Source organism: Bombina bombina, chromosome 1 (assembly GCF_027579735.1).
Source record: "Bombina bombina isolate aBomBom1 chromosome 1, aBomBom1.pri, whole genome shotgun sequence".
Lineage (NCBI taxonomy): Eukaryota > Metazoa > Chordata > Amphibia > Anura > Bombinatoridae > Bombina > Bombina bombina.
Window position 1 is genome coordinate 435986412 of NC_069499.1, and position 22888 is coordinate 436009299.

General features: G+C 39.7%; 1 protein-coding gene across 9 annotated transcripts in view; it reads right to left on the minus strand.

Annotated features, from left to right (window-relative positions):
- Positions 1-921: 921 nt before the first annotated feature.
- Positions 922-22888, minus strand: part of LOC128638134 (sodium channel protein type 2 subunit alpha-like) — a 189306-nt gene continuing 167339 nt past the window's right edge. For all 9 annotated transcript variants that reach the window (XM_053690036.1, XM_053690021.1, XM_053690028.1 and 6 more), the window contains 2 exons: positions 17524-17794; positions 922-2172 (listed from right to left, as the gene is read on the minus strand). In XM_053690036.1, the coding sequence (XP_053546011.1) occupies positions 977-2172; positions 17524-17794 (1467 nt within the window). In that variant the 3' untranslated portion in view covers positions 922-976. The remainder of the gene's footprint in view (positions 2173-17523; positions 17795-22888) is intronic.

The following is a 22888-nucleotide window of genomic DNA, read 5'->3' on the forward strand; positions in this document are numbered from 1 at the left end:
GATCTGATCATAACATATGCACTCCATTTATATATTGCCTCTAGTATTGCCATAAGAATATCTCTACAAATATAGATCAATAGTAACCATCACCTGCATTTCGTTGTATTTAATATTATATTACAGAACTTATTTCAAGATACTTTTCTGATCTAACATTATCCAATAAATATAGTTTTAAAAAATACACTATTATATAATTTAGGATTCTCATGTCAAAAAACATTTCAGATAAGCAGGATTTACTTCAGATCTGCTGCTTGAAGTGGGAAATAAGGTAGTCCAACTTACTTTTAGGTTAAAATTAGAGCTAATGCAAGCAATCACATTACTTTCAACACTCCCTTTGATGCTGATTTATTCCAATTTTTAAAATATGGATATGATTTTTTTGTGTGTACTCGATAGGCATTGTTGGAATAGCCGTGATTTACATTTTCACATATACAGTGTGCGGTCTTCTCTGTTTTTATTTTCTTAGAGTTATTACCTTTGTTATACTAGATCCCCGACATACTGTAAAACCCATTTACAAAAATAATTACATGTATATAAATAAATGTCCTACAAATTAAATAAAAATGGTTAATTCACTAACACAATTTTGTAAACATATGGCAAGTATGGCAGTTGAAATGCAAACAGTGGACACAATTATTGTACTACAGTGTTTTATGTGAAACACATAAACAGTATAAGTTTGCATTCCATTGACTGGTCCTAACAGGATGAGAAGCCACTATGGATCTCCGTTCAAGATGTGTCAACTGATTATGAAAACAGTAACCACCAGTCAAGGCTATTATACCATCTCTTGACAAGAGGTCACTGTCTTATTATAGGCACTGACCTTGAGTACATATATATGCAAGAACTGTCAGTTTGGCATAGATCTCCGTCAGGAGTCCCGGTTGACACAAATGGGTCATCTTCACAAGGCTGTAAACATTTTATCACACAAATGAAATGTGCAGTTTTATTTTTTATTCTCCCTGGAATCTTTGCTTTTTACTTCTTTTTCCGCTTTGTCCTTTTCATGTTTTTCCTTTTCTGGTTTTGTTACACTATCATATGATGGAGGGGAAGTTGTAGAGGGTGTCCCATCTGTTTTGTCTGTAGTTGAATTTCCATTAAGCTTGTCAATTATCATGTCTTCTTTAATTGGCAAGCTATTTGCTTCTTTTAATTTATCTTTTCTATATAAATAGGAAGCCTTTTTAATTGTTTTCATTAAAAGATAGTTCCGGAAAGATCGTTGAATAATAATAGCAGAGAGCTCCTCTTGCTTTCGTCGCAAAGTGGATGTAATTGGCTCATATGAGACTTTGGAGGGATTAGATGCCATAAAACGTTCTTCCATTGGTTGACGTAGTGCATCCATTTCATCACCTTCACCCAGTACACGTTTTGTAAAGGCAAACAGGATGTCAAGGCAGTGAATTCTGTCACCGCTTACCATTGGCAAATCCATTGCAATTAGTTGAACTTTGTTTGGTTTTGCTATACGTAGAGGTGGATCCAGGGCATCAGCAAAATCAGACAGTTTGCTGTATTGTATGAATTGTGATGCATCTGGATCAAATTTTTCCCAAACCTCATAGAACATTTCAAAATCATCCTCTCCCAATGGTTCTGCACTCTCTTCAGTAGCAACACTGAAGTTCTCCAAAATGACAGCAATATACATATTTACCACAACCAAAAATGATATTATGATATAACTAACAAAAAAGAATATACCAACAGAAGGATTGCCACAATCACCTTTGACAGAGCTCCCTGGATGTTCTAAATATGGGTCACAGTCTGGTGGTCCGCTGTTCAAAATTGGAGCTAACAAACCATCCCACCCACCAGATGTTGTGATCTGGAATAAGCAGATCATACTGTTGCCAAATGTTTCAAAGTTGAACATATCATCAATCCCAACTTCTTTTTTAACATAAGCAAAGTTAGACATGCCAAATATGGCATAAATGAACATCACCAAGAAAAGCAAAAGACCAATATTAAATAAAGCAGGAAGTGACATCATCAATGCAAAAAGCAGTGTACGGATCCCTTTTGCTCCTTTAATGAGACGCAAGATTCTTCCAATCCTGGCAAGTCTTATAACTCTGAATAATGTTGGTGAAACAAAATAATTTTCAATCATGTCTGCCAGAAACATACCTGTAATTAAGAGACAAATTGTTTATAACAAATATGTTAACACAATAGAAAATATATGTAATATTTACATTTATTTTTAATTAAATTGTTCACATCAATATATTATAACTTTTGTCTACTTTTTCTATTTGATATTTAAAATAATGGGTGAGATTACAAGGGTTGTGATAAGCAATATTGGAATGGCGCAAACTAGCGTGCATATTACAAGTTGAAAGTAAACGTTAAAATTTGCACTCAGATTAGCGTGCCTGAAGACCTAGTGTGCACAAAACACATCACAAACCCATTAAAATAAACTATTACACACATATATTGACCTTCTGATAAAAAAATCATTAAAATATTAATAAAAATGTATTTTAAGGGATAAAAAGGATATGGTTTATGACAAGGTATTTGACTAGGAAGGGCTATTATGTGTGTGTGTGTGTGTGTGTGTGTGTATATATATATATATATATATATATGTGTGTGTGTGTGTGTGTATGTGCATATATGCATGTGTATGTATGTGTTTATATGTGTAAATATCTATATACACATATAAACACATATATACATATGTACAGGTATATACATATATGTATATGTATACATACATACACACATATACATACACTTTTAAGATCTTTCCAGTTAAATACCTTGAAACAAAAAAAAATATTTTTAATCAATTTTAATAATTTTCAAATGCCTAGATTACGAGTTTTGCGCTATAGAGGGTGTGAAATGAACTCCCCCCCCATAGCGCTGCCATTACGAGTTTCTGAAAAGCCTCCTTGTGCGTGCGATAGGGTGACGTTAAACTTCATACAACACAAAATCCAAGGGCTGCTTTGACGTGCTCGTGCACGCTTTCCCTTATAGACATCAATGGGGAGAGAGTGTTAGAAAAAAAACTAACACCTGCGATCGCGGAATGGCGATCACCATAAAGCAACCCCATTGATGTCTATGGGGAAAAAAAGTTACGTTTAAACCTAACACCCTAACATAAACCCCAAGTCTAAACAACCCTAATCTGCCACCCCCGAAATCTTACCTGTGAAATTAAAAAAACCTAAGTTTAAACTAACAATTAACCTAACATAACTATTATACTAAAATTAAAATAACTATATATGTTTTACTGTGTTTTGATTTTGACTTATTGACTGATTTGAATATTCAAATAAATCAGCCAATAAAATGAAAGGAAAAAGCTTTCATTTTATTGGCTGATTTGAATTTGAAGATTCAAATCAGCCAATAGAAATGCAAGAGTACCCCTATATAAAAGGGGTATCTTACATTCACTATTCAGTGTGCGGCTGGAGACTGTATGAAAAAGACCTCTGTGTTGAAGAACCCAAGATGAGGACCACTGCCGCCGCCACCACCGCCTGGGTGAAGAAGATAGACTGCCAGCTGGAAGAAGATGGACCACCTGGAAGAAGATGGGCCGCTGCCTGAATGAAGAAGTTCCTCCATCATCATCATCATCATCATCATCATCATCATCATTGGTGAGTACCTTTATGGGGTTTGTGTTAGGTTTTGTTTTATTTTTGGGGTGTTTTTTTTAAAGTAGTTAAGTTTTTTTTTTATGGGCAGCAAAAGAGCTAAATGTTCTTTTAAGGCAACGCCCATCCAAATGCCCATTGCCCTTCAAAGCAATTGGTAAATTATTTTTTCTTTTACAAAGATATGACGAGTCCACGGATTCATCCTTACTTGTGGGATATTATCCTCCTGCTAACAAGAAGTGGCAAAGAGCACAACAGCAGAGCTGTTATATAGCTCCTCCCTTGACTCCTCCCCCAGTCATTCTCTTTGCCTATGCTAGTAATAGGAAGGGTAAAGTGATAGTGGTGATAAAATGATAGTTTTAATTTCTCCAATCAAGAAGTTTTTTATTTTTAAAATGGTACCGGTGAGTACTATTTTGCTCAGGGAGGATATGGAAGAAGATTTCTCCCTGAAATTGATGATCTTAGCAGCAGTTACTAAGGTCAGTTATTGTTCCCACAGATCTGAAGGTAATATGAAGAAAACTCTTCAGTGTGGAGGATGGTCTCATGCAATAAGCAGCATTTGAGGTATGTGTCAGCCTAATTTTTCTGAGGAAACTTTGTATATCAGAATTGGCTGTATTTGGTTCCTTATAATGGGAACAGGGTAAGCAGTAGTCCTAAATGTAAAGGGGAGTTACTGTCCTACTAGGTGTTTTTCTTTCTTACATTATTGCAGCACATTTCATAAGCAGCATATACATTGACACTGGGACCTTTTTTCATAAGTTTATTTATGAAGGACAACAGTAAAAGAGATTTTATTTTGTGTGTAGACGTTTGGGGACCACTTGGCTGTTTATAACCGCTTCCCATGAGGTAGTTGAATTTCTTAGTGCAACGTCCATTGTGGGCGGGGCCTATTTTCACGCCTCAGATGCGCAGTTTATTCTGAAGGAGACAGCAGACATTAGCTCCGGTTGGGCCCTATCTGTGTTTTTCACTATCCGGATTGGTGTCGATTCGTTTGGCAGTTCTCTGGGGGCAGGTAGGCGCCACAGCAGAGCTGTGGTGAGGTGCAGGGGTCATTATTTAGAAAATTGTATTATTTTTTTTAATCAATTTTCCTGTAGAGAGAAAATTCAATCGTTGCATGTGGATGCAATAATTTTTGGCAACATTATATATCCATACCTAGGTTTTGAACGTTCATAGACGTTTTTAAGCGTGTTTGGGAAAAAATTGTGTGCTTTTATTTCTTAAAGGCACAGTACTCGTTTTTTTGCAAAATAGTTTTTTTCAATAAATAAAGTGTTTACCAACTGTTATGGTTATTACTACTTTGTTTAACATGTCTGACATTGAGGAATCTCATTGCTCTATGTGTTTAGAAGCCATTGTGGAACCCCCACTTACATTGTGTACCTCTTGTACTGATAGAGACTTACACTGTAAAGAACATATTTTAGGAAATGAAAGTGTGTCTAAGGATGATTCTCAGTCTGAAGAGAATCAGGATATGCCATCTAATTCTCCCCAAGTGTCACAACCTTTAACACCCACACAAGCGACGCCTAGTACCTCTAGTCAGTCTAATTCTTTTACTCTGCAAGATATGGCTGCAGTTATCTCAACTACCCTCACTGAGGTATTATCTAAACTGCCAGGTTTGCAAGGTAAATGCAGTAGGCCAGGTATTAATGTAAATACTGAACCCTCTGATGCTTTAGTAGCCATTTCCGATGTACCCTCACAATGCTCTGAATTGGGGGTCAGGGAATTATTTTCTGAGGGAGAACTTTCAGATTCAGGGAATGTGTTACCTCAGACAGATACGGACTTAGCATCCTTTAAATTTAAACTTGAACACCTTCGCCTGTTGCTCAGGGAGGTCCTAGCGACTCTGGATGATACAATTCCTCCAGAAAAATTGTGTAAGATGGATAAAGTACCTACTTACACTGATGTTTTTCCAGTTCCTAAAAGAATTTCGGAAATTGTTAAAAAGGAATGGGATAGACCAGGCATACCATTCTCTCCCCCTCCTAATGAAAATGTTCCCTATATCAGACACCATCAAGGACTCTTGGTAAAGGGTCCCTAAGGTGGAGGGAGCAATATCTACTCTAGCTAAGCGTACAACTATACCTATTGAGGACAGTTGTGCTTTCAAAGACTCTATCGATAAAAATTTAGACGGTCTTCTAAAGAAATTATTTATACACCAGGGTTTCTTGTTACAACCTACTGCCTGCATTGTTCCAGTAACTACTGCAGCGGCTTTCTGGTTTGACACCCTTGAGGAGTCTCTGAAAGTAGAGATGCCCTTAGAGCAAATTTTGGACAGAATTAAAGCTCTCAAGCTAGCTAATTCTTTTATCACAGATGCTGCTTTTCAGATTGCTAAATTAGCGGCAAAAACTATTCCTTTCAAGGGTAAGACCCTATTCGGACCTGAATTGAAAGAAATCATTTCAGATATTACAGGAGGTAAAGGCCACACCCTACCTCAAGACAAACCCCTTAAGATGAGGGGTAAACAAAATAATTTTCGTTCCTTTCAAAATTTCAAAGGAGTACCCTCTGCTTTCCCTTTCTCTACTAAACAGGAAGGACATTTTGCTCAATCCAAGTCTGTCTTGAGACCTAACCAGACCTGGAATAAGGGTAAACAAGCCAAGAAGCCCACTGCTGCTACCAAGACAGCATGAAGGGGCAGCCCCCGACCTGGGACCGGATTTAGTAGGGGGCAGAATTTCTCTCTTTGCTCAGGCCTGGGCAAGAGATGTACAGGATCCCTGGGCATTAGAAATTGTGACCCAGGGGTATCAACTGGAATTCAAAAATTTTCCCCCAAGAGGAAGATTTCATCTTTCACGTTTGTCTGTAGACCAGACAAAAAGAGAGGCATTGTTACACTGTGTAAAAGACCTCTATACCATGGGAGTAATTTGCCCTTTTCCAAAACTGGAATAGGGACAGGGGTTTTACTAAAACCTTTTCGTGGTTCCCAAAAAAGAGGGAACTTTCAGACCTATTTTAGATTTAAAATGTCTAAACAAATTTCTCAGAGTCCCATCGTTCAATATGGAGACTATACGAACAATCTTACCAATGATCCAGGAGGGTCAATACATGACCACCGTGGACCTAAAGGATGCATACCTTCACATTCCTATCCACAAGGATCATCATCAGTTTCTAAGGTTTGCTTTTCTGAGTTTGCCACAGCTCCCAGAATTTTCACAAAAGTGCTAGGGTCCCTTCTAGCGGTTCTCAGGCCGCGGGGCATAGCGGTGGCGCCCTATCTAGACGATATCTTGATTCAGGCGTCAAATCGTCATCTGACCAAATCTCAAACAGACTGATAGACTCGGTAGACATGAAAATATTTCTGACGGAAGTCAGAAAATCAAAGATTCTAAATACTTGCCGAGCTCTTCAGTCCATTCCTCAGCCATCAGTGGCTCAGTGTATGGAGGTCATTGGATTAATGGTAGCAGCAATGGACATAGTCCCATTTGCTCACTTTCATTTCAGACCACTGCAGCTGTGCATGCTCAGACAGTGGAATGGGGATTATGCGAATTTATCTCCACAGATAAATCTGGATCAAGAGACCAGAGACTCTCTTCTGTGGTGGTTGTCACAGGATCATCTGTCCCAGGGGATGTGCTTCCGCAGGCCATCATGGGTTATAGTGTCAACGGACGCCAGCCTCTTGGGCTGGAGTGCAGTCTGGAATTCCCTGAAGGCTCAGGGAACTCGGACTCTGATGGAGTCTCAATTACCAATCAATATTCTGGAACTGAGAGCAATATTCAATGCGCTTCAGACGTGGCCTCAGTTGGCACTGACCAAATTCATAAGATTCCAGTCGGACAATATCACGACTGTAGCATATATCAATCATCAGGGGGGAACAAGGAGTTCTCTTGCGATGATAGAGGTATCAAAGATAATCCGATGGGCAGAGAATCACTCTTGCCATCTATCAGCGATCTATATCCCAGGAGTAGAGAACTGGGAAGCGGATTTTCTAAGTCGACAGACTTTTCATCCGGGGGAGTGGGAACTCCATCCGGAGGTGTTTGCATAATTGACTCAACAATGGGGCACACCGGAATTGGATCTAATGGCATCCCAACAGAATGCTAAACTTCTACATTATGGGTCCAGGTCAAGGGATCCCCAGGCTTTACTGATAGATGCTCTAGCAGTACCTTGGTCGTTCAACCTGGCTTATGTGTTTCCACCTATTCCTCTCCTACCTCATGTGATTGCAAGAATCAAACAGGAGAGAGCTTCAGTAATTCTAATAGCGCCTGTGTGGCCACGCAGGACTTGGTATGCGGATCTAGTGGACATGTCGTCTCTACCTCCATGGAAACTACTATTGAGACAGGACCTTCTCATTCAAGGTCCGTTCCAACATCCAAATCTAACTTCTCTGCAGCTGACTGCCTGGAGATTGAACGCTTGATTTTATCAAAGCGGGGATTCTCTGAGTTGGTCACTGATACTCTGATTCAGGCTCGCAAGCCTGTCACTAGAAAGATTTACCATAAGATATGGCGTAAATATCTTTATTGATGCAAATCCAAGGGCTACTCATGGAGTAAGATTAGGATTCCTAGAATCTTGTCCTTTCTCCAAGAAGGATTGGAGAAGGGGTTATCTGCTAGTTCTTTAAAGGGACAAATTTCTGCTTTGTCAGTTTTATTACACAAGCGTTTGGCGGATGTCCCAGACGTTCAGTCTTTTTGTCAGGCTTTAATCAGAATCAAGCCTGTGTTTAAACCTGTTGCTCCGCCATGGAGTCTGAATTTAGTTCTTCAATGGGTTCCGTTTGAACCCATGCATTCCATAGATATTAAGCTGTTATCTTGGAAAGTTTTATTTTTAGTTGCTATCTCTTCTGCTCGAAGAGTTTCTGAGCTTTCTGCTTTACAATGTGACTCACCTTATCTTATATTCCATTCTGATAAGGTGGTTTTACGTACTAAACCTGGATTTCTTCCTAAGGTTGTTTCAAATAAGAATATTAATCAGGAAATTGTTGTTCCTTCCTTGTGTCCTAATCCTTCTTCTAAGAAGGGACGTCTATTACATAACTTGGACATGGTTTGCGCTTTGAAGTTTTACTTACAAGCGACCAAGGATTTTTATCTTCTCTTTCTTTTTGTTGTTTATTCTGGAAAGCGTAGGGGTCAAAAAGCTACGGCTACCTCTCTCTCTTTTTGGCTGAAAAGCATCATCCGTCTGGCATATGAAACTGCTGGACAGCAGCCTCCGGAAAAAATGACGGCTCATTCCACTAGAGCTGTGGCTTCCACATGGGCTTTTAAAAATGATGCTTCTGTTGAACAGATTTGTAAGGCTGCGACTTGGTCCTCCCTTCATACTTTTTCCAAATTTTACAAATTTTATACTTTTGCTTCTTCAGAGGCTGTTTTTGGGAGAAAGGTTCTACAAGCAGTGGTGCCTTCTGTTTAGGTCTCTGTCTTGTCCCTCCCGTTCATCCGTGTCCTGTTGCTTTGGTATTGTATCCCACAAGTAAGGATGGATCCGTGGACTCATCATATCTTTGTAAAAGAAAAGGAAATTTACGCTTACCTGATAAATTTATTTATTTTATGATATGACGAGTCCACGGCCCGCCATGTCATTTTAAGACAGAATTTATTTTATTTTTAAAACTTCAGTCACCTCTGCACCTTTTAGCTTTTCCTTTCTCTTCCTATGCCTTCGGTCGAATGACTGGGGGGAGGAGTCAAGGGAGGAGCTATATAACAGCTCTGCTGTGGTGCTCTTTGCCACTTCCTGTTAGCAGGAGGATAATATCCCACAAGTAAGGATGAATCCGTGGACTCGTCATATCGTAAAAGAAATAAATTTATCAGGTAAGCATAAATTTCCTTTTTTTAGATAGATTTTTTTTTTATTTTGGGTGGTTGGGGGTGGGGGGATTTGTAATGTTAGAGGGGTTAGTGGGTTTTTGAAACTGATCGCTTTAGTACAATGCCCTACAAAAGGCCCGTTTAAGGGCTGTTGGTAGTTAAGTTTTAGAATAGGGTTTTTTATTTTGGGGTGTTTATTTTGGTGGTTACTTTTTGTAATGTTAGGTTTTTTATTTTATGTAATGTTAGTTTTTTTTTTAGTAATGATTTTAGTAATGTTAGTTTTTTATTTTTAAAGGTAAGATTAGGTTTTCAATTTAATTTTCAGGTAATATTTTTTCAAAGTAGTTATTTTTTGTGTGTGTAAATTTAGGGTATTTTAATTTGGGTTAAGTTAGGGGGTTGTTAGGTTAGAGGATTTAGATCTTAGTTTATGACTGCGTTATGAGGGGATGGCGGTTTATGGGTTAATAGTTTTATTTATTGTTTGCAATGTTGGGGGATGGCGGTTTAGGGTATAATAGTTTATTTAGGTACTGTGCAATGTTGGGGGATGGCAGTTTAGGGGTTAATAGTTTTGATTTATTTTTTGCAATGTGGGAGGATTGCGGTTTAGGGGTTAATAGTTGATTTAGGTACTTTGTGAAGTGGGGGGATGGCAGTCTAGGAGTTAATCGTTTTATTTATTGTTTGCAATGCGGGGGGATGGCGGTTTAGGGGGTAATAGTTTATTTACGTACTTTGCAGTGTGGGGGGATGGCGTTTTAGGGGTTAATAGGTTTATTATTATTGTTTGCGATGTGGGGGGATGGTGGTTTAGAGGTTAATAGTTTACTTAGATACTTTGCGATGTGGGGGTGGTAGTTTAGGGGTTAATAGTTTTCTTATGAGTGTAAGTGTACTTTATAATGTATTTTTGAAGTGTTTTGTAGAACTTTTTAGTTTCAGAAACCAGTTAACCACAGCTCTCAGATTGCGGAAAGGATTGATTTTGCTCCACTTGTAATATCGGCAGGATGAAAATGGATCATGAAAAATCGATTGTGCTAGTGCAAAACAGATTGCGCCTCACTTGTAATCTAGCCCCTAGTCTTTAGTTCGCATTAAAAGTGCCTAGGGTGAGACTGTACAGCCTTTCATCTCTTGTAAAGAGATTACTAAGGAACTTTGAGGGTACAGTGCAATTAAAGGGACCTGAAACCCAATTTTTTTTCTTTTGTGATTCAGATAGAAAATACAACATTCCAATTTACTTCTATTATCTAGTTTGCTTCATTCTTTATGTATCCTTTGCTGAAGAAATAGCAATGTACATGAGTGAGCCAATCACATCAGGCATCTATGTGCAGCCTCCAATCAGCAGGTACTGAGCCTATTTAGATATGCTTTTCAAAAAAGGTTATTAAGAGAATTAAGCAAATTAGATAATAGAAGTGAATTGGAAAGTTTTAGATATCATGCTCTTTCTGAATTATTTGGGTTTCATGTCCCTTTAATGTATCAAGTTACAAAGGACGAATATAACAAGGGGAGATGATGAATTCACACTTCTCATAAGATATGGTTTGAGGGAAAAAATAAACAAAAATCAAAACCTATTTCTTACAAAAAAATATATAATAATCTGTAAGTGGCAAAAAAAACACACCTGAAATGATATTCATAATTCCATGGGATAAAACAAATAAATAACATAAATTATGCTTACCTGATAATTTCATTTCCATCGTGGGGAGGAGAGTCCACGGCTTCATTCATTACTTGTGGGAATTAAGAACCTGGCCACCAGGTGGAGGCAAAGACACCCCTGCCAAGTCATTCTGCCGAGGGAACAAGGAACAATAGGAGAAATATCAGGGTATAAATGGTGCCATAAGAACAAAAATAAATTTAGGTCTGCCTACCAGAGAAATGGGCGAGGGCCGTGGACTTTCCTCCCCACGATGGAATGAAATTATCAGGTAAGCATAATTTATGTTTTCCATCTAAAGGGGAGGAGAGTCCACGGCTTCATTCATTACTTGTGGGAAACAAATACCCAAGCTCTAGAGGACACTGAATGAACAAACTGGAGGGTAAAAGGGAGGCAGTCCCTATCATGAGGGCACCACAGCCTGCAAAACCCTTCTCCCAAAAACTGCTTCTCACGAAGTAAAAACGTCAAATTTGTAAAACTTTGTAAAAGTATGTAAGGAGGACCATGTAGCGCCTTACAAATCTGCTCCATAGAGGCCTCATTCTTGAAGGCCCAAGAAGAAGCCACAGCTCTTGTTGAATGAGCCGTGATCCTCTGAGGAGGCTTATGTCCCGCAGTCTTGTAATCCAAGCGAATCATGCTCATCAACCAAAAGGACAAAGAAGTGGAAGAGGCTCTCTGCCGCTTGTGTTTCCCAGAATACACTACATAAAGAGATGTAGACTGTCTGAAATCCTTCGTGGTCTGAAGATAAAACTTCAAGACTCAAACCACATCCAAATTATGACGTAACCTCCCCTTAGGGGAAGAAGGGTTAGGACACAAAGAAGGAACAACTATTTCCTGATTGATGTTACGGTTAGACACAACCTTGGGAAGAAATCCCAAACCAGTGCAAAGAACAGCTTTATCAGCGTGAAAAACCAGACAAGGAGGCTCACATTGCAAGGCCGCCAAGTCAGATACTCTGCAAGCTGATGCAATGGCCAACAGGAAGAGAACCTTCCAAGAAAGAATCTTAATGTCAATAGAGACATCAGGAAGCTTGTGTCAAGAATAACCATGTTTCTCACACCAGGACAAGTAAGTCCTCCACACCTTATGATAGATGCGACGAGTGACCGGTTTCCTGGCCTGAACGAGAATATCAATCACTCTCTCAGAGAATCCTCTCTTGGCTAAGACTAAGCATTCAATCTCCACGCAGTCAGCTTCAGAGAATCTAGATTTTGATGTTGGAAAGGACCCTGAATCAGCAGATCCCTGTGATAGGGTAACCTCCATGGACAAGATGACATCCCCACCAGATCCGCAAACCACGCTGGAGCAATCAGAATAGTCAAAGCTTGCTCCTGCTTGATGCGGGTCACTACACAAGGTAGAAGTGGCAACGGTGGAAAAATGTAAACTAGGTTGAACCCCCAAGGCCCCGCTAAGGCATCGACCAGCTCCGCCTGGGGATCCCTGGATCGCAATCCATATTTGGATATCTTGCAATTGAGTCTGAACACCATGAGATCTATCTCTGGCGTCCCCCATCTGTGACAGATCTCCACAAACACCTCGGGATGGAGAGAACATTCCCCCGGATGAAAGGATTGTCTGCTGAGAAAATCCGCTTCCCAGTTGTCTACACCCAGAATGTGGATTGCTGATAGCAAGCAGTTGTGGGACTCCACCCATACCAATATCCGAGATACCTCCGCCATTGCTAGAGAGCTTCTCGTCCCCCTCTGATTGTTGATGTAGGCCACCAAGGTAATGTTGTCTGTCTAGAATCTGATGAAGCTGAACGACCCCAGGAGAGGCCAAGCATTCAGAGCATTGTGGATCGCTCGAAATTCCAGAATATTGATCGGGAGGAGAGACTCCTCTCGAGTCCACCTTCCTTGTGCCATCCTGGCACCCCAAACAGCTTGTGTCCGTGGTCACAATCTCCCAGGATGGTCTCAGGAAGGATGTCCCTTGGGTCAGTTATTCTGGACGGATCCACCAAGGGAGGGATTCCCTCATCCGATCGTCCAGAGAAATCTGTTGGGATAGATCTGAGTGATCACCGCTCCACTGCCTCAACATACACAGCTGAAGAGGTCTGAGGTGGATCCTGACAAATGGAATAACATTGATGCTGGATACCATGAGCCCAATCACCTCCATACACTGATCCACAGAGGGTCTGGAGGAGGCCTGAAGGGCGAGACAGGTGGATGCAATTTTCCTGAGTCGCTGATTTGTGAGAAATATCTTCATGGATATAGAGTCTATTATCATGCCCAGGAATTCTACCCTGTTGCTGGGAACTCTTTCCTGAGTTTATCTTCCACCTATGAGACTGGAGGAGAAGAGGAAGAGCACTTGAGTGTTCCTCTGCAAGACTGAACAACGACGCCTGGACTAGGATGTCATCCAGATAGGGCGCCACAGCAATGCCTCTGGATCCGGCTACTGCAAGTAGTGCCCCTAGATCACCAAACAAAGTCAATCAAAGATGGTCTCTCAGGACAAAGGCGCCCTCTAGAGGCTTCCATCAATGGTTGTGGGGAGATACACCAGGATCAGCTCTTCTTAAAACAAAGTGGAGAAACTGCAAATATGAAAAAACAGAAAAAGGTGCTCCAATGGTGCAGAAGATCACAACAATTGTTAAAAATTGTATCAATACATTACTCTACAGAATGATACTCACAAAAGTGGTGCACTATGTGGCAGTACAAGTTAGTAAGGCTGGTAGATCAGAGCCCACCAGCTGGCTCACTCCAATTTGTGGATATACCAAAGGTTGCTGCAAAGTAAGATACAGAGAGGGAGGGGGAAGAGTACTCCAATAGTGCATGAACTCACTACAAAATAGAGAAAATTCCCACAGACCCTCCAAAGAATATACTCACAAAAGTGGTGCACTATAATGCAGTGCAAGTCAGATCAGCTGGGTTAATATGACTCCACTAGCTAGCTCACTCAGGCAAACAGGTACCAGATCCACAGTTAGAATAAAAGTTAAAAAAAAAACACATTCACAATCTTAGATAAAAAAACAAAATAACCTCTATGCATTGAGGACTATTTATTGGAACAAAAAAGTATATTTAGTATATATAATCTGCAACGCGTGTCAAAGTGCTTATGGCACTCTTTCCTCAGGCAGTGAATATCTTACTTTGCAGCAACCTTTGGCATGTCCACAAATTGGAGTGAGCCAGCTGGTGGGCTCTGATCTATCCAGCCTGCCTGACTTGCACTGCCACATAGTGTGCCGCTTTTGTGAGTATCATTCTGTAGAGTGATGTATTGATACAATTTCCAACAATTCTTGCAATCTTCTGCACCATTAGTGCCCCTAGAACCTGCGTGAAGACTATCGGGGCCGTTGCCAGACTGAAGGGAAGGGCAACAAACTGGAAGTGTTGGTCCAGAAATGCAAATCTCAGGAACCTGAAGTGATCCCTGTGGATTGGAACATGAAGGTAGGCATCCTTCAAGTCTATTGTTGTCATGAACTGTCCCTCTTGAACTAGGGGCAGAATAGATCTGATTGTTTCCATTTTGAACAATGGAACTTCCAGAAACTTGTTTAAACATTTTAGGTCCAGAATCGGGCGGAACGTGCCCTCCTTCTTTGGGACCACGAAAAGGTTTGAATAGTACCCTAGACCTCCCTCTGCTGAAGGTACTGGTACAATTACTCAGAGAGAAGAGAGAGCCTTCACACATTCTAGAAAGGCGTCCCTCTTCTCTGGTCTTGAAGACAGGTTTGACAGGAGGAATCTGCCCCTGGGCAGATGAGATCTGAAACCTATACTGTAACCCTAAGCAATGACCTCCAGAACTCAAGGGTCCTGAACATCCTGCAACCAGACTTCTGAGAAGAGAGGTAATCTGCCCCCTACTCGGTCAGTTGACCGGTCGGGGGCCGCCACTTCATGCTGATTTTGACTTGGCGGGCTTCTTGTTCTGCTTGGACTTAGACTGAGCTGGCTTACAAGCTCCCTTGGACTGCTCTGCTTTCGCCACAGGCTGCTGATGATGGGTTTTGTCTGAACGAAAGGGATGAAAGTAGATCCCTTAGGTTTAACCTTCTTATCCTGTAGCAGGAAGGCTCCCTTGCGGGGAGGATGGAAAAACCTGATATTTTTGCATTCAGGCGAAAAATCTGCATATTGGCGTCACAAATTAAATAATTAGCTACCCTCAAGGCTTTAATTATATCCTGTATCTCGTCAAGGGGAGTCTCCCTCTCGACCATCTCAGACAGGGATTCACACCAATATGTCGCAGCTCTGGATACTGCAGATACCGCCGCCACCGGCTGAAAAACAAACCCTGTGTGCTAAAAAATCTTTCTCAACATGTTTTCCAACTTTTTATCCATGGGCTCTTTAAACGATGAACTATCCTCAAGAGGAATCGTTGTACACTTTGCGAGCATGGAGATAGCACCATCCACCTTAGGGACAGTCCCCCATAGCTCAAGCTGAGAGTCTGGAATGGGGAACAGTTTCTTAAAACAAGAGGAAGGGGAAAAGGATAAACCTCAATTTCTCCCATTCATTCTTAATAATGTTAGCCATCAGGAACAGGGAAGGTCTGAGGCACCACCCTGTCCTCATATACTTTATCAAGTTTAGGAATCGAAGGTTCCTCTGGTAATTTCGGTTTCGGAACCTCCAACATAGCAAGCACTTGCTTCAGTAGAAAGCGTACATTTTCTATCCTAAACCTAAAGTCTGGTTCCTCCGCAGCCGGAAGTTTAGATGACACGGACTCCAACCCAGAAGGAACGTCCTCCGAAGAGTCGTAGTTGTCCTCGTCAGTGGATAATCTTTCCAAGATCCATTGGAGTAGATGACCCCTGGGCCGGGCCGCAAGGTTTTAACCTACGCTTGCGTTTAGCAGAACGTGGAAAGGCACTAATCACCACCAACACCGCCATTTGCAGCTGATCTGCAAGATCTGACAGCCAGCGGCCCTCTCCCTCAGGAGGATTAGTCGTGCCCTGGGGAGCTGCATGTGTAATCAGAGATGAATGTAGGTAACGCACCTCATGGGACGAAGAACCCTCAGAGGTGGACAGCTCAGTAGTACTAAACATCTTATTCTTTCTAGATGTAGTAATCTTGGAATGTGGAACACAGGTATTAGACTTTGTTAAAAAGGAAGTAGCCTCCAACGCGTCAAGAGTCCTCTATAGCTTACGCCTTTATTATGGATTAGATATACTATATAAATGGCACCCTTATACCTCCAATGGCCGGGCACTCACCACCTCCTTAGACCGGGACCACAGAAAAAACGCTTCATCTCCTGCAACCGCCGGACAAGAAGAGGAAGTTGAATATGCCCAACTCGGTCACATGGAGTGCCATGCTGGACCATCCCATCCCTGCACTAGGGAGAAAAAAACGTGCCAAATCGGCCTTGTAAGTAACTCACAAAAATGACAAATAACATTATATACAACCTCCCCCTGTTCAATAATCCCCCTTCCAGGGATATTAACCCTCAATAAAAATAAAAGGCGTCACACATTATGTATTAAAAAATGAAACAATCTTACCAGAATCTATGCCGTGGAACAGGAACATGGCCTCTCAAGTGTGACAGTGTAGTAGCATCGCTCCTGACATGGACTTGAGTGTAGGAAGCAGGCAGTGAAACTCATCAACGCTGATTGCTTATGGAGCTGTTAATGTGAGTCAGGATGGCTTCGCAGAAAGACTCTCCCTGCATCTCCGGACTCTAACTTTCACCCATGCTCTCATTGAGAGGCTGACAGGACTACTTAAAACTCCAGTCCCATTTCAAAGAGTACTACCCTCCATAAGAGACTACTCCGAATCTTCCGACACTTCTCTGCAAACCTCCTGTGATGAAAGGCAAAGAATGAGGGGAGTGGGGGAGGTATTTAAGCCTTTGGCTGGGGTGTCTTTGCCTCCTCCTGGTGGCCAGGTTCTTAATTCCCACAAGTAATGAATGAAGCCGTGGACTCACCTCCCCTTTAGATGGAAACAGTATATCTTCTATAGTATTCTTTAACTTATTTCAATTTTATAAAGATACTTCAAATATATTATAGCAAGTGGGATGATTTTGTGAAGCTTATTTAAATATGTTTTTCAGCCCCATTTTTATTCTCTTTTGTTAATAACACAATGAGGTGAAACATTGCACCCTGTATTGTACAGGTAATCAGGACTTCTAAATACAATTCATATTGTTGACAGTTTATTTAATATTTTCTAATAACAATGTAAAATCTGCTTACCTACAATGGAGAGAATTACAACAACAAAATCAAAGATGTTCCAACCAATTGTAAAGTAGTAATGGCGGAGGGAAACTAGTTTGAGAACAAATTCTCCAGTGAAAAGCACAATAAACACCAAGTTAATCCAGTACAAGTTGTTCTCCATCTCATCACTCTGTTCATCTGTTTCAATCATCATTGTTACCATGTTAAGGCAAATGAGAATCATGATAGTGATGTCAAACGCTTGTCTTGTAACTAAGTCGAAAACAAAGCCTTGGTATTTATTCTGCAAGAACAAAAAGAATGTTATTTGTAATAAATGCCATTTTATATCTGTCTGTCTATCTATCACCTGTCTGTCTATCTATCTATTGAGAGAACAATAGGAATTTTGGAACAAGAAGTCATTACTTGATGTGACAAAGGGCAGTAGTTTTTTTTTTAGCAAAATTAAAATGGACATCTATAGCACTGGACTTCTGAAGATTCTCATGACTATCCTCAGGAATAATGATGTCAGCATTCTTAGAATAACTATATGGTGCTTCTAGTTGAAAACAGCACCTATAACATAGTTCAATCATATTAATATTGAGGAAACATAAGGATTGGTAAAATAAAAATACACAAGATCCCAACAGAGGAACACATTTTGTTTTTTTATAAAGTTAAAGGGCAGTAAATTCTAAATGTTTTATTATGCAAATGAGACAGCACTAATTAAAGGGACATGAAACCCAAAACTTTTCATTCATGATTCAGGTAGAGAATACATTTGTAAACAACATTACAATTTACTTCTATTATCTAATTTGCTTCATTCTTTATATATCCTTTGTTGAAGAAATAACAATGCACATGGGTGAGCAAGTTAGATAATAGAAGTAAATCGGAAAGTTGTTTAAAAATGCATGATCTTTCTAAATCCTGAAAGAAAAAAAAATTGGATTTTATGTCCCTTTAAGCATATTTCACATATTAAAGCTGGACTACCTCTGCTTTATTGGTGGCATGTAAGTCTGTAACAATTTTACAAAAACAAAAAGCTGTAATACGTTTTAACATGTCTTCTTTTAGATGCAAAGAAGAAGAAAAAAAAGCATTTAAGCATTAAACCAAATAATGATATTTAATTCTATTAGGATAAAGTGGCTGGTTATGTAATCAGATTTGATATTAAGTTGTCAGCTTCCTGGAATTGAACAACGCTGAAATAGTGGCTGCTTGCCTGCTAATATACACCTAGATTACGAGTTTTGCGTTATGATTGAAAAAGGCCCATAACTCTTAATTTTCCCTAACGCTGCTATTACGAGTCTTGTCGATATAGGTGTACCGCACACCTTTTAGCCTGTCACGCAACGTCAGTACCACACTTTTTCAATGGGACTCCCATAGCGCCGGTATTACGAGTTTGCCTGGGAGGTCAAAAAGTGAGTGGTAGACTCAATAACCACAAGATCTGTAACACCATCTAAAGTCAGTAGTTATGAGTTTTACGTTACAAAACTGTAAACTAAAACTCATAACTAAAGTGTTACAAAGTACACTAACACCCATAAACTACCTATTGACCCCTAAACCAAGGCCCTCCCGATTCGCAAACACTATAATACATTTATTAACCCCTAATCTGCCGCTCCGGACATCGCCGCCACTATTAAAATGTATTTACTCCTATTCCGCCGCTCCCTGACATCGTCGTCACTATAATAAAGTTATTAACCCCTAAACCGCTGCCCTTCCGCATCGCAAAGACTATTTAAATATTATTAACCCTTAATCTGCTGTCTGCACACCGCCGCTATAATAAACCTATTAACCCTTAAACCGCAAGCCCCCACAATGAGATATACTAAAATAAAACTATTAACCCCTAAACCGAGAGGCCCCCACAACTAAATATACTAAAATAAAACTATTAACCCCTAAACTGCAAGCCCCCCAAAACGAAATATACTAAAATAAACTATTAACCCCTAAACCTAACAACCAGCTAACTTTATATTAAAATTACAATTTCCCTATCATAAATTAAATTAAAACTTACCTGTCAAATTAAATAAATAAATTTTAAACTAACAATTAAACTATTATAATTATTAAACTAAAATGAAACTACCGGTAACTACCAATTAAATTTAACTAAACTACACATTAAAAAAATCCTAACACTACTCTAAAAATTACAAAAAGTATCTAATTACAAAAAATAAATAAAACGAAATTACGAAAAATATGAAACAAATTATCAAAAAATAAAAATAATTACACCTAATCTAATAGCCCTATCAAAATAAAAAAGCCCCCCCAAAATAAAAAAACCCTAGCCTAAAATAAACTACCAATGACCCTTAAAAGGGCCTTTTGTGGGGCATTGACCCAAAGATATCAGCTCTTTTACCTGTAAAAAAAATACAAACACCCCTCCAACAGTAAAACCCACCACCCTCACAACCAACCCCCCCAAATAAAATAACTATCTAAGTCCTGCTTGAAGGATCCAGCTGGCAAAGTCATCATCCATGCGGCAAGAAGTCTTCATCCAGACGGCCTCTTCGATTTTCATCCAGGCGGCAAGAAGTCTTCATCCAGAGACATCTTCTATCTTTATCCATCCGGCGCAGAGCGGGTCCATCCTGAAGACATCCGGTGCGGAGCATCCTCTTCATATGGTTGCCACTGTAAACTGGAACTTCAATGCAAGTGACGCAAGCCAAGATGGCATCCCTTGCATTCCTATTGGCTGAAAGATTTCAATCAGCCAATAGGAATTAGAGATGCTAAAATCCTATTGGCTGATACAATCAGCCAATAGGATTGAGCTCTCATCCTATTGGCTGTTCCAATCAGCCAATAGGATTGAGCTCTCATCCTATTGGATGTTCAAACCAGCCAATAGGATTGAGCTCTCATTCTATTGGCTGATTGGAACAGCCAATAGGATGAGAGCTCAATCCTATTGGCTGATTGGATCAGCCAATATGATTTTAGCAGCTCTAATTCCTATTGGCCGATTGAAATCTTTCAGCCAATAGAAATGCAAGGGACACCATCTTGGATTGCGTCACTTGCAGTGAAGTTCCAGTTTGTGGTGGCAACCGCATGAATAGGATACTCCGTGCCGGATGTCTTCAGGATGGACACGCTCCACGCCGGATAGATGAAGATAGACAATGCCGTCTGGATGAAGACTTCTTGCCGCCTGGATGAGGACTTCGCCGGCTGGATGAAGATCAAAGATGCCACCAGGATGAAGATTTCTTGCCGCATGGATGATGACTTCGCAGGGTGGATGGATCCTTCAAGCGGGACTTCAAGAACTGCAAGTGGATCATCAGGGATTAGTGTTAAAAAAATGTTAAGGTTTTTTTGGGTGGGTTTTATTTTTAGTTTAGGTTCTGGGCATGTAAAGGAGCTAAATGCCCATATAAATGTCCTTTGCAGGGCAATGGTTAGCTTAGGTTTTTTTTAGATAGTTATTTTATTTGGGGGGTTGGTTGTGGGGGTGGTGGGTTTTACTGTTGGGGGGTATTTGTATTTTTTTACAGGTAAAAGAGCTGATATCTTTGGGGCAGTGCCCCACAAAAGGCCCTTTTAAGGGCCATTGGTAGTATATTGTAGACTAGAATTTTTTTTTGGGGGGGGGCTTTTAATTTTGATAGGGCTATTAGATTAGGTGTAATTCTTTTTTATTTTTGATAATTTGTTTCTTAATTTTTGTAATTTAGTGTTTGTTTTTTATGTAATTTAGTTATTTTTATTTTTAGTAATTTTAGTGTTTATTTTTTTTTGTAATGTTAGGTTTTAGTGTAAGGCAGGTTAGGTTTTATTTCACAGGTAAGTTTGTATTTATTTTAACTAGGTAGTTAGTAAATAGTTAATCACTATTTACTAACTAGTCTACCTATTTAAAATAAATACAAACTTACCTGTGAAATAAAAATAAAACCAAAGCTAGCTACAATATAACTATTAGTTATATTGTAGCTAGCTTAGGTTTTAATTCACTGGTAAGTATGTATTTAGTTTAAAATAGTTATTATTTAGTTAATAATTGTAACTTTAGTTTAGCTGTATTTTAATTATGTTAAAGTTAGGGGGTGTTAGGCTTAGGGTTACATTAGGGTTACGTTAGGGTTAGTGTTAGGTTTAGGGGTTAATGGATTTATTTAGTGATAGTGATATGGGAGGTCAGAGGTTTAGGGGTTAATAACTTTAGTATAGTGGCGGCGTTATCGGGAGCTGCAGATTAGGGGTTAATAGTTTTGTTTTTTTTTTGTTTTTTTTTTTGTTTTTGTTTTTTAAAATACTTTATTGAAACAAAAATGTCATACAAGGCATTAAATAGTATTTTGTGACAGTATACATTCGTAACCAATTTAACACTTATATCATGAAAAAGTCTCTCAATCTCGCCATCTTGTTGATGCACATTGTCCAACAAAGTGTCTGTTCCATATCTGTGATATAGGCTTTGGAGAGAGCAATTAGGTGAATGAAATTGGTCTAGAAACTTGTATAAATCTCTTTCTCACAACAGGGTAGGAAAAAAGATGTTTTTTGAGACACAGTACATACTTGTTCTAGTAACACAAAACATCACTAATCTACAGGTTACCTGTTTCCCTGACACATCCATTGCATCTGTTTGCCAACATCTGCCTCTATGTCTTTATCTGCCCCACCAGCTAGACATGTGTGTGAGCCATGTGAAAGGTACCTAAGTCTCCCTTTGTGTTGTAAGATCCCATATTAGTCTACTGGGAAGTGTTGTTTCCATAAGAGTGACATTAGCTCGTGTGTTTCTATGGTGCCTGATTGTAGGTGATGGTATCTTTCCAAGTGGAGCAGATTTTCCACTTGTCCTTTCCACTCCTCTACTGTAGGTGGGGTGTCTGATTTCCAGTGTTTTGGTATAAGTGTTTTGGCGCTATTTATCATTAGTATTAGCAGAAGTTTGGCTATTTTGTTAGTGAGCTTGGGGAGAGACATGTATAAGAGTATTAAAGGATCATTGGGTATTCGTTCGCCTACCAAATCTGACATGTGTTTTAGAATCTCCATCCAGAAAGTGTCCAGTCTATCACAACTCCACCAAATGTGAGTCATGTTGCCTTCCCCCCCGCATCCCCTCCAACATTTATTGCTGGCTGTTTTATATATTTTGTATAGCCTGCTCGGTGTGAGATACCAGCGTGTGAGGAATTTGTAATTAGTTTCCAATATCCTGACCGAGATAGAGGATTTTTTGGTTGCGAGGAAAGCGCTTTGCCAATCTTTATTTGGAATTTCCAACCCCAACTCCTTTTCCCATGCTTTAGTGTAACCGGGTAATGTCTGCGAATTTCCTATCAATAGCTGTTTATATAGTGTTGAG